The sequence below is a fragment of the Papilio xuthus genome, unplaced genomic scaffold (genome assembly GCF_000836235.2).
Source record: "Papilio xuthus unplaced genomic scaffold, Pxut_1.1 DF826776.1, whole genome shotgun sequence".
NCBI classification, from domain to species: domain Eukaryota; kingdom Metazoa; phylum Arthropoda; class Insecta; order Lepidoptera; family Papilionidae; genus Papilio; species Papilio xuthus.
Window position 1 is genome coordinate 1371513 of NW_013531873.1, and position 13296 is coordinate 1384808.

Genomic DNA, 13296 nt, shown 5'->3' on the forward strand with positions numbered 1-13296 from the left:
AGATTGATGGATGTTTGTTTGAACGTATCTCCAAAACGGCTGAACAAATGTGTGTGAAATTTGGCATACATATAGATTATAGATTGCATTTTTACCCTTGATTAAGGGTTGAAGGCTGTTGAATAATAATTAGAACAAAGTCTAGGCTCACATAGGCTACTAATAATGTTTTTTTTTTAATTCCGCGCGAACGGAGTTGTCGTTGACAGCTCCTAATTCATAACCAAAGACTTATGTAAGTATCAAAACCGTGTGATTTTTCTTGATTAATGGTTTTTAGTACTTTTTATTTGACTGAAATATTATTCTAGGATTTATTTACTACATTATCAAAATGATTTAAGACTGAAATGGTTTCATGATATAAACTTAGCCATAAACAAAATTGAAATTTTTTATGATTTGTTTTCTTTCTGTGTATACAGAGTATAAATTATAGTTGCCATTTTTTGAATTTATAATTTGTTTTGTCTATTTTATGATATTGTTGAATTTATTAATAAATGTTTTTAATCAATAGTATTAAGTCTAAAATGAAAAGGATTAAATGTTTTTCAATTTGTTTTATTTTTTATTCCCTTAATGTATTAGATCTCTTATATGTAATTAATATTTGTACTTTTAAAAAAAATATACGTCTTACTAAGTTGTGTGAAGTTAGCAACGAAATGTTTCTGGAATTAAGTTCATCATTCGTAAAGTCATAGAACTGCTTTGGTGATTGTATTAATCACTAGAATGCATTCCAGCTCCAGTGCGGGTTTTTATAGCCAGTTGGAATCATGCGCTGGACTGGAATAATGCAAACAAGACATAATACATATTGCTATCATTCTCTTTGACTGCAGTCGAAAATGAGTTTGTAATTTATGGCCAGTATTCACCGACCTCTATACATAGATAAATCTTGGTATTTTGTGCCTGTTTCATCATCGTCATTTTGACAGTTGCAGTTTGAGGTGGATATTGAACAATGCAAACGCTGTCATTTGCAAGCAATGTCTTATCCATTTGCAAAGATCAGTGCGTGTTATACTATTTTTTTTAATTAATCATCATCATCAAAATCGTAATCATCAGTAGGTTTAAATAATTGCTCAGGTTCGGGTGTCACGAATTTAGGCGGACAGCACACTTGGTCTTCGAAACATTGTCTGAAAAAAACATAAGTATGGATTTACTCACTTGAAAAGCTTGTACAGTCAGCTGCATTAATGTATCTTACTAATGTTACTAATATTATAAATGCGAAAGTTTAGATGGATGGATGGATGTTTGTTTGAAGGTATCTCCGGAACGGCTCAACGGATATTGATGAAATTAGGCACAGATGTGGAATATAGTCTAGAAGAACATATAAGCTACTTATTTTTGATTTTTTTCCGTGCGGACGGAGTCGTGGGCGACAGCTAGTATATTTCTAAAACTTTAGAAACTTGTATACGATTAAAAATACATAGGAAAGTATGCGTCAATTGCATTGAACCCATGGTCAGAAATATACGGACAGATGTATAGAAGTTTTGAAAATATATACATCTATGCAGCTGATTGTACTTTGTCATACTAAATATTCTCCTTGAATAAACTAACCGTGATTTTGTTAATAAATAGAAATTATTATATAACATTCGCTTTTTCCATTTTAATATCAGATTTTACTTTGAAATTTAATCTTTTTGACCAGAGCGAGGACATTTTGGGCCACATGGCAGCAAGATTGAATAATTTTAATGTATTATGTTTATTTATTTAATTGCAGGCGCATTGATCGCCTATGCTTGATTGAGGAATTGCTATGAAAAAGTAGTAGGCGCATTTTCGTGAACATTCACACATTAATATTTTTAATTCAATCTTATTACCTTAAAGCAAATTTCGAACTTTAATAGTTCATTGATATTTTACGTTAGTAAAATTAATCGTTTATAATGCCATTTGTTTACATTTTTATATTACGTAATGGGCTTTGTCAGAACAGAATTTGTAGTTAAATCCAAGAAGGAAATACGACTTAATCTATATTTAAAAGTCTGTATCATACATTTTAATATTTAAATCATGTAATTTATGTAACATCCTTATTTTTTTCTCTTGGAAATATCCTTGCTTAAAATGTAAATAAAACTATCCACCATGAAGGTTTTAAACAACAATTAAAATACTGGCTTCTATGTCAGCGAATATTTTGAACTTAATCAGTTTCCAATTAGTCTAGGCGACAAACAGTAAACTTACTGGAATCTTTACAGATTATTATAATTAGTCTTACTTGATGTAACCATGTGGTACATAGAGAGTAAAATCTATGTACTGAGTTCCGTAGTCACATCGGTTCCGTCCAACACAACTGCCGCTGTCTCCTCTAGACGTAACACACCTTTTTGATGTCGTTTCTACGAAATTAAAAATAACATTTTTAAATTAAAATAATATTTTTAGGTTAGTTTCATAAACCAAAGTTTTGACGTGTATTCGAACGGACTGGCGTTGTCTCGTCCAATCAGAATCGTAAGCGAGTAATGGCGCTAAAAGTGTAAAATTATAGCATAATGTTGAATTTTTTTTTAAATATAAAACCTACCGGTTCTTGTTGTTGATTGTTCCGCAAGAATTGTTTTTGGATTTTGAGCTGATATTGCTATAACCAAGGTAGTCGTCAGAAAACAACTGGAAGTAAAAATATGAATAAGGTAAACATGATAAAAAATATGTTTTTTTTTTAAATTAAAAGATAATGCACCTTTTCTGCTTGCTTTTTAAGTCACGTTCCGTAAACTACTCCATGGTAATCATAAAAACTTAACTTCATAAAATTAATTCTTGTGGATTGTTTTTTTATTCAAATTAACATTTTCGTAATATACTGCCAGTCGTTTTTGTTCTTTTTATTTTTATTCTTTGTGAATATAATTTTGCATATTAATGTTATGATATACTTTAGCCTTCATTCAGACTGGCAGTTATTTATCACGCGTTAAAAAGCATTGAAATAAAGAAAGAATTTTAACGTTTCTGTTTAAAATATAACGATTTTAAAACGCAACGCATTTTTGATCGCAGCATTGCATTTTGAGCTCTGAGTGATTAAAATAAGAGTGATTTTAAAGCAATCGTCGCTTGAAAAAGCGCCTGTGCGAAAGAAAAATAGACAGACATCGAGTCTTCGATTCGTTTAAAAAAAACAAATCACTAATTATTTTTTTTTACAACAAAAATATTCTTATATTAAACACTAATGGTCTTTCTAAATGTAAATTTAATATGAAAAACTTACTTTTTACATTTCAAACTAATAAAATACGCCTATAATAATAAACATAAATAAATAAAGAAGTTGATTTGACTTACAGAACGATGTTTACGCGCATCTTGTGCGAAGTCGTACGTCCATTTGATTACGATTAACGTTACATTGCAGTTTAACGCATCAATTTAATATACGTTATACATTAATTAACAGCTTACTCACAATATGATAACATCCTTTTTAATTACAAGTCACATATGTCTACTTATTTTAACGGTAAGTACATCTTTATACCAGATTCCAATCGAAATTGTAATCCATAAACATCGTACGTACGTAGTAGGTGAGGCTAAGCGGGGATTTTTGGATTCACTCGACCGTGGCAATTAAACATAAGGGAATCTTGCATCCAGTCGAATACTACTACCACAAATAAAATGTTCCATATAGAACCGGCGAACCATGGGAGCGTCGGTGGCTCAGTGGTCAAGCACTTGACTTGCAATCTGCAGGTCCTGGGTTCGAATCCCGCCATGTACCAATGTGTTTTTCCATTTCCGATTTACATATGTACATTTATCCGACGTTCTTACGGTGAAGGTAAACATCGTGATGCAACCTGCACATATCTGAGAAGAAATTCAAAGATATGTGTGAAGTCAACCAACCCGCACTTGGCCAGCGTGGTTGACTATGGCCTAGTCACTCTTAACTTAGGGTAGGCTCCGAGCCCCTCGGTGGGGACGTGAGCTGATGTTGATGATGATGATGATATAGAACCACGCTTTTAAGATAGTCGGTCAAAATATTAAATAAAAAAATCGGTTGTAATATTTACTCAAGCGAAATGCCGACATTTAAAATTATAGATAAATAGCAGTCCCCCGTGACTCCGTCCGCGTGGGATTGTAAAACAACTTAATAAGTAGCCTGTGTTCTTTCAGACTATATTCTACATGTGTGCTTAATTTCAGCGAGATCCATGCTGTTCTAATGAAACCTTCTCACAAACATCCATCCATCTATCTAAACATTCATATTTATAATATTAGTAAGATATCAAGGTTTCATTTAGTTCATAAAACTTGATCGCTCTCTCATTTCCTCTATATATAGTATCCTAATCGGCTTTTCCAAACGCGTGGTTATAGAGAGTTGTATTTGTGGTGAGGTACTGAATTAGATGTAAAGTCCTTAAGTTTAATAGCCACGCTCGAGTAAATCCCATAATTCCCGCTTCGCCTCCCCTAAATCTAAAATTGCGGTATCTTAGTCATATTATGTTCCAAATATGCTGTTTGGTGTGGGAAGGTATGGCGTGGGTATGTAAACAATATAAATGTATATATTTTTATAGGAGAAGTGGGCAAACAAGCAACGAAACGCCTAAAATTATTTGATTCGATGGACATCCGCAACGCCAGAGGAACCGCCGATGCGTTGCTGGCCTTTAATGAAGGTACGCTCTTTTCTTGATGGCCGCTAAGTCGTAAATTAATACGTAGTTTTCTACTAAACGTAAACATGTAAGGTTAAGATAAATCTAGATTAGAAAGGTTAATTCTTGTTTATAAATTTCCCAGTGTCAAGAACACAGTGTAGTATTATAACACGAGTTTTCGCCCGTGACTTCGTTCGCACGGTACTGAAAAAACTTAGTAAGCCCATGTTCCACATCTGTGCCAAATTTCAAAAAGATCCGTTGAGTCGTTCTAAAAAAAAACAACCAACTAAACTTTCGCATTTATATTATTAAGATGGAGTTGTATTTTGATTTACAAACAGAAAGATGTTCAAGGTCAGACTTTTTGTAGACGTTGCTGATGATAGATGGCGCGAATAGTGTTTTGACGTTGATTGTACTGTCAAAATGTTTTTCATAAAACCGCGAAAACGTCAAAAGTGGGTAACTAATTTATTTTAGTAGTTATTATATTGCCACTGGTAAAGTATAAAGTTTTTATTATGCATCGTTTAAACTAATGCGTTTTCCTTGTTAATTGATATGTGCATTAAAACCTTCACAAATCCATTAAAAATTGTGAGTAGGTATAAAAAATTGGAACAGAACTAAAATTTCCGTATATTTGCATAATCAATGTGTGTTTCCAATGATTCCGTCGGCGCAGAATTGAAAAAAAAACTTAATTTGTAGCCTACGTGTTCTTCCAAAATGTTCTATCTGTATCCCAAATTTCATGAAGATCCGTTCAGCCGTTCTGGAGATACCTACAAACATCCATTCATCTAAACATTCCCATTTATAATATTAGTAAGATGATACGATTACTTACCTTGCAAATAAAACAATATTTACTCTGTGAAACACAAATCTGTCACAATTGACGTCATACGTCAAGTCACTGTCATTCTCGGTGTCAGATATCAGCTGTTTATAAAAATAAAGAAATAGGTTATACATAAATAAGGAATTAATAATATTTACTAATAACAATAGAGATAATAAAAGTAAGGAACCTATTTTATGTACATAATAATTACATACTAAAATTTATATCACTAAAACAGTGGTAGAGTCCGCTTTACAACTTCGCTCGAATTGGCCGGTTCACCCGGTGCGACCACGACCACACAGAAGACATAAAGTGGAAGCTATTCCAACTACAGTCTGATGAGTGTGTGAGCCGGAGGTTTCATTTTAGTCCTCTTTCCTTCCCACTTATTTCTTATAAGGTAAAGATTGGATGTTGAAGTAGATTTTCAGGATGAGAGGATGCATGGGAAGGGAAAATAATCTCTTTCAATAGGCAATGCATCTGCATTTGCATATGTCTATGGGCATTATTCGCTTCGCTATTTCAGCGATTTCAGGTTACCACTTGCTCATTTGCTGCCTTATAATATAAAAAGAAACATGAAAGTTATTGACTGACCTCAAATAACTTAGTTTATGCCCATAATTACCGGTATTTGGGCTGGAGACTATTAATAATTACGGCTATTATTTTTATTATTTTCAGATGGCACTATTTATGAAACAAGACTTCAATCCGCCTATGCTTTCTAGGAAATGGATTGCTATAAAGTTAAGACCGAATATGGTAATTTCTTTTACTATTATACTAATGTTGCCCGCATGGAATTTAAAAAAAATCTTAATTAGTAGGTTACATGTTCATCCAGACTATGTTCTATGACAAATTTCAGAGAGATCCATTGAGTGATTCTGGAGATAGCTTCTAAACATGCATTTATATTAGATAGATTGATTTTGCCTGAGACATTTTGTGAAATAAGTGCATAATGAACTTTAGGATCCCAAATAATATGCCATTGGCTTGTCACCACTGTCATAGTGTCATATAATTCTTGTTTTGTGTGTGTTTTAATTGTCATCTTCCTTACATATCTATCAGTTGTCTTATTTATTTACATTCATATTATATACATACTTTTTTGGTCTTTATCCTTGTAGCCATCATTTTACTAATATTATAAATGTGAATGTTTACATGGATGGATGTTTGAAGGTATCTACAGAACTGTTGCATGAATCTCGCTTGGCACAGATGTAAAACATATTCTGGAAGAACACATAGGTTACTATTTTTTTTATTTCCATGCGGAGTTATGGGCGATAGCTAATTATAAATTAATAACATAATTCCAGTTACTCTACAGTCGTGATAACATAATATATATTTTGGAGAGTGGGTTATTGTTCAGAGAGGATTGTGCGGAGGTTGAACAGGAGACACCAGTAGTGATGCGGCAAGCTGGTGGCTGGTTGACAACTGGAGAGCAGGTTACAGCTGCTGCGTTGGTAGCAGCTTGTATGATTGTATGTCCACCTCGGAAGTGAGTTGTGTCTTTATTATTTTTTTTGTATAATAATATAAAAGACTTACTCTACATGTTTTTTGGTTGAAAGATAGTATAGCAAGTATATTAAGTGCCCATTTACAAAGAAATATATATTACTAGCTGTGGCCCGCGACTCTGACCGCGCGGGATTAAAACTAGATGTTGTCCAATTCTCAGAGCTACTCAATATGCTCACAAAATTTCATGAGAATCGGTCAAGCCGTTTCGGAGGATTATGGGAACGAAAATTGTGACACGAGAATTTTATATATAAGATGATTATAATTAAATAGACTTAACAAAATTGGGAATCATCATCATCAGCTCACTATACGTCACCACCGAGGGGCTCGGAGCCTACCCTAAGTTAGGGTTGACTAGGCCATAGTCAACCACGCTGGCACACTGCGGGTTGGTTGACTTCACACATATCTTTGAATTTCTTCTTAGATATGTGCAGCATCACGATGTTTTCCTTCACCGGATCGTCGGATAAATGTACATATGTAAATCGGAAATCGAAAGACACATTGGTACATGGTGGGATTCGAACCCAGGACCTGCAGATTGCAAGTTAAGGGCTTGATTCCTGAGCCACCGACGCTCTTTGGGAATAAGTCCTCCTGTCAAATAAAAGATTTGACAGGGGGATAGAAGGGTCATATTGTGTGCACTAAAAGTAGGTGCCTATTTAGAAAAGCTATATAAGGTTAACACTCCAGTTATAGGTCACTTATTAAGGTAAACAATTATTAAATGGCCACCAAACATTTAGTTTACAGAGGTCCACGTTACTCCGTACAGCGACGTATTTGTTGCTACCGGTTTGTGTGAGGTGGGCACACAGGAGACAATGTCGGGGTCGTTTACCCGCGCTATTGTCTCTCATGCGCGACTATCTCGCTCTCGCGCGCCGCGCTGCCGCCCTCTGCAGGGAATATACAGCACTACATGCAAAACTGTAAGTACTTTTCTAACCAAAGATTATAATATTTTTACCATAGACAAACATTTAAAAAAAATGTGATCGTCAAGTCGAGTAAAAAAGAAAATTTCGCGTTTATGAAGTGTTTCATTTTAAAAAAAACTAAGCAGATTTTCAAGATTAAAGTGATTATTTTTTTTTAATTAAAAAATGTCTTTTTATGCAATTTAGTGTAATTTGTCGTATTAGGGAATCGTTATCATCAATTATCGAGTCGACACACATAATGCTGTGTCGTCAGCAAAGCAGCCTGTCAGTGCTACTTGCGCGCGCCTCCTCTGCTGTGCTGGGTAACGCGCCATGGCTCAGAGATGACTTAGCCTGGGACGCGGTCACTAACCAAGATACTGATAATTTATTAGTAAGTATCAGGAAATCAATTTGCACTTATACAAAAAACTGTAGTGGACTGTATACGGTAAATGAAAGCACTTCTTGGTCGGACAAACTGTCGCCTTTATTACTCCCAAACGAATGCAATAGTTACAAAAATAATACGATATTTATAGGAGTTCGCTGCGGCTCTAAAAAAATACCTTGTCCCGTATGTGTTGTTGTTTATAGGGTGTATTGGGACGACGCTGCGTCTTAAGATTCTCAAGTATGTGAAAATATTCAGAGAAGTGTGTCAAGCTTAATGTGTGGTTGACTATGGCCTAGTCACCTTAAACTTGGGTAGGCTCCGGGACGCTTTGTATGGTTTATTTGAGCTGATGACCACTCTATCATCTCTTTGTCCTTGTATCACTTAGGTAGGGTTGGCGCACCAGGTTTCCGCCCTCCAAAACAATCTATCTATCGTCATTTTAGTTGTCACTCCCTAAATCACCTTTCACCTGTCACCTTTCATACAATCCATCCATCTCTTCCTAGGCCTCTACACTCACTCTTAACAACAACTCTCTATAACGTCGGAAAATGCTTTAGCGATGTTATTCTTGCTTTTCGTTGCTGCAAAATTTTACCAAGAATATCAAATTGCCAATATTTTTAGAAAAAAAAAACATATTTTATCAAAATTATAAATGTGAATGTTTAGATGGATGGATTGATAGATGGATGGATGGGTGTTTGTTTGAAGGTATCTCCGGAACGTCTCAACGGATTTAGATGAAATTTGGCACACACGTAGAACATAGTCTGCAAGAACACATAGGCTACTTATTAAACTTTTGCGGCTGGAGTCCAGGGCGACATGTAGTTTGATAATAAAAGTAAAATGTTTTATATTACAGAAAATTCATCACGCATTCTTAGTAGTACAATCTACATTGCTTAGACATATCGCTTTGGCGCACTTTATACCGCCAACACACGCCAGAAAAATGTGCAAGAATCATAACGAACTTATTTACTGGATTCACACAACTCTCATAGAATATCTAATAGACGAATTCAGAGAGAATTATAGTTCTCTAGAAAGAATGTATCGATTACTTAAAAACTATGGTGTTAAAGATGAACCGAAGACAGGTAGAGTCGTCAAAGATAGTTGGATGTACTCTGATGTACATGCAGACATAGCAAGAGCTTCTTTGGAACTCAAATTAGCTTTAACTAAATGTAATAGCGTAGATATGTTCCTAGATGCATGCGCGATGAATAAACAAGAACTAAATGTTGTATTACTTAATAAAGATATTGACGATCTTATTGACAATTTAACAAAATGTCTGGCGACTACACAGAATTCACAAATAAGATTAAAAAAATTGCATAGAAAATTAGACGACGATAATCTAAAAGTTGACAGTACTGTTATAAACGATGAGGAAGAAAAGATTTTGAAAATAGAAGACAAAGAACCAGAGACAAAAGATGAAGTTTTTTATTTTGTTAAAACAGAAGACGATAGTGTCACACAAACAGCTGAAGATGTCACAACAGGGCCGGGGAAAAAAGAGAAGGAAGCTTCCAAATTTGTTTTAAATGAATTGAAAAGGAAATTAGTGAAAAGAGAAGATGTGATGAGGGAAAGAGAAAGACAGGCGCTGGCAAAAACGATGCCAGAACTCAAAGTGGTTCCCGAATTCCCTCGACAAATAAAACTTGAAGAAGTTTTAGACCGAAAAGGTTTTATATCAAAAATATTACGAAAACAAAAGAAAAAAACGAAACTGAAACCAATAAATAAGCAACATTTATTAATAAAACGAAATAAAAAATCATGCGGTGTTTTTAATAAGAAATACATATTGAAAAATAAATTTTATATGACGGAGAAAGACATTCCGGGATATATTTATATAGCAAATGCTAATTTAAAATTGAAGTCCAAAATAATCACATTTACTGCATGTAAACAATTTATTATTATAATGAGATGGTGTAGAAAATCAAAACCGATAAAACATAAAGAACACCATATCGGCGAACCAACAAACAATAATTCACCGGTTAATTTCAAAGTTTCAAAGAAAGATTTAGAATTGTCTTCATCAGAAAGTGAATGTGACTTCGATCAAATAGAACGAGGGGATATTTTGAAAGACATTCGACGGCACAGAGTGAAAAAGAACGCGACCATAGACACAGCAGACGAAAGTTTACAGCCCATAGAGTATAGTTTGGGTACTGGATTGGCTATGGCGTCAGTGTTACAGATAAATAGCTTCGCTAATAGACCCAATATGGCGGAAGAAGAGTTTATTGGTGATGGTGAAGTCTCAGATGACAGTGGAAATGATGATTAAATCAAAAGTTTCCAAGATATAAAAAATATTACGCTTTGAACATTTGATCTTCGACGCTTTTTTTAATCTTACTAAAATTATAAATGCGAATGTTTAGATGGAAGAACTCATGGGCTACTAAGTTTTTTTTTATTTCCGTGCAGACAGAGTCGCGGGCAATAGCTAGTAATATAATAAATGCGAATGTTTTGATAGACGGATGTTTGTTTGAAGGTATCTCCGGAACAGCTGCATGGATCTCGCTGATATTTGGCATAGATGTAGAAAATAATCTGGAAGAACACATAGACTATTCATTTCTCTTTTAATATCGCGCGGACGTAGTCACGGGCGACAGCTAGCATCGTATATGTTGATTTTATAATCTTAAAGCGAATAATTCGTTGCATTTGATTCTTTTAAGGTTTTGACTAATATTCATAAAGGTTTATGAACAAAAATAAAAATTAGGCTCACCAAAGAAATAAATCGTTAATGATAAATGAGTATTATTAATAAAATAATATACAGTAGCAATCTAAGTAATAAAAATTTGATTAATTTTAATTAAAATAATATGCGTATTTTAATAAAAAAAAAATTGTCAAACAAAAGACGTTTTTATTCACCTATGCCTCGTACAATGTTTATAAAAAAAAATTGTGAATTTTTTGTCATCATGATATAAACGTAACATAAATAAAACAAAATATTTATATGTCCCATATTTATTTATACCAAAAAAAAATGTTATTTTTTTACAAAAAAAAAAATATATATAATCTGGTAATATAGCATATTTCTGCAATCGTAATTATTCATACCAATTGTATATAAGAAAAAAACATTATTAATTTAAATTTATTACCATCGAGAATTTTCTATGAGTATAGTCAGCGTCATATAGATCGTCACAGACAAAATATGCAAATATATAGGTACACCAAAAGTAATCAAATATATCGGTACAACAAAAGTCCTCAAAATAATAGATACATTCACCCTGCTCAAATACATCGGTACATACACAGCGTCAAATATATGAGTACATGCAAGATGCCCATAAATATCGTAGCAGCCACAGCGTCATAAGTAACGAAGCAGTCAAGGTGCGCAAAAATATCGGTACATTTGACAAAATTGAACTCTATCTCTATATACTTGTGATACAATTTGGAATAAACTACTTCTGTTACATTCATTTGACACTTTGTATTATAATTGATTACTTTTGGTGTACCTATATATTTGCATATCATGTCTGTGACGATCTATATGACGCTGACTGTACATTATTTACTTGATTTCATAAAATGAATACTTAATTGGTAACTTAATATACATTTAAACTAATCCTGTCCAAAAGTGGCATTGTCACTGGCACAAAACTGGTTATAATTATAAAAAATGACATCCGATTGATATGACGTCAAAACGACTTATTCCATTTTGACGATGTCGTAGAAGTATATTTTTTTCCTTAAATGTCATAATCGGTTTTTTTTTAATTAAAAATAAAAGCATTATTCAATTTGGATAGTGGATACTGACAATATCTAAAGTAAAAAAAATATAGATTTTTTACTTAAAGCCCATTTTAGTCGATGTTACCCTTACCTTAAATACCTTACATTAAGTACATTAAACAAACATTTGTTTGTATTTAAATGGATGGATAATATGGACCAATATCACTGAAAAAAATTTCACTCGATTTTTTTTAAATACCTCTTAATTTGATTATTAATTATAACATTGAAATTCGAGCGTCGGTGGCTCAGTGGTCAAGCACTTGACTTGCAATCTGCAGGTCCTGGGTTCTGATCCCGCCATGTACCAATGTGTTTTTCCATTTCCGATTTACATATGTACATTTATCCGACATTCTTACGGTGAAGGAAAACATGGTGATGCAACCTGCACATATCTGAGAAGAAATTCAAAGATATGTGTGAAGTCAACCAACCCGCACTTGGCCAGCGTGGTTGACTATGGCCTAATCACCCTTAACTTAGGGTAGGCTCCGAGCCCCTCGGTGGGGATGTATAGTGAGCTGATGATGATGATGACATTGAAATTCAGGTGGCCGTTCGCTCGTTTGTCACTATACGATTGTTAGAGTTCTCTAATATTATGGTTCGCTAAATGTACGGGCAACATTTTGAGCTGTCAGGAAGAGGGACGGAATATTATCGAGAGCTGATAGATAGAAGGAGGTCGGTTGGACATTCGGTATCGAGCTGTTGAAGTGGAAGGTTGTGGCGAAGAGGAAATAAATTAGTAAATATACTATCTGATTTTGCTTAAGTTAGACATCCTGAAACCTAGATATAGTTCCTTATATCAGTGTTTCTTATACGATATAAAAAAAGAAACAGAGAATGGGTATTTTTTGAAGCTGGTAATATTTTTTATAAATGCATATTAAAAAAAATAAGTAAAAGCCAGTGTGACTGGAACTAAGAGCATCACAAATTAATTACAATAATCGTATGATTGCAAGTTACATTTTATAAATTAATATAAAATCAACACTAACAATATATTTTTTTTCAAATAATAAT

General features: G+C 33.7%; 2 protein-coding genes across 6 annotated transcripts; one reads left to right on the forward strand and one right to left on the reverse strand.

Annotated features, from left to right (window-relative positions):
- Nucleotides 1-567: 567 nt before the first annotated feature.
- On the reverse strand, nt 568-3459 carry LOC106122877 (uncharacterized). The gene is made up of 4 exons (XM_013319012.1): nt 3352-3459; nt 2585-2670; nt 2273-2396; nt 568-1154 (listed from the first exon to the last, which is right to left on the reverse strand). Exons 1-4 carry the CDS (start codon nt 3369-3371, stop codon nt 1049-1051), a joined length of 336 nt encoding a protein of 111 aa, XP_013174466.1. The 5' UTR covers nt 3372-3459; the 3' UTR covers nt 568-1048.
- On the forward strand, nt 2667-10839 carry LOC106122876 (uncharacterized). 5 transcript variants are annotated; one of them, XM_013319008.1, is made up of 7 exons: nt 3504-3526; nt 4608-4709; nt 6232-6312; nt 6882-7069; nt 7851-8036; nt 8250-8421; nt 9296-10839. In XM_013319008.1, exons 2-7 carry the CDS (start codon nt 4686-4688, stop codon nt 10751-10753), a joined length of 2109 nt encoding a protein of 702 aa, XP_013174462.1. In that variant the 5' UTR covers nt 3504-3526; nt 4608-4685; the 3' UTR covers nt 10754-10839. The 5 variants fall into 5 exon arrangements, with proteins under 5 accessions (XP_013174463.1, XP_013174461.1, XP_013174462.1 ...); XM_013319009.1 differs by lacking the exons at nt 3504-3526; nt 4608-4709 and adding an exon at nt 2667-2693; XM_013319007.1 differs by lacking the exon at nt 4608-4709 and having other exon boundaries at nt 3394-3526.
- The last annotated feature ends 2457 nt before the right edge of the window (nt 10840-13296 follow it).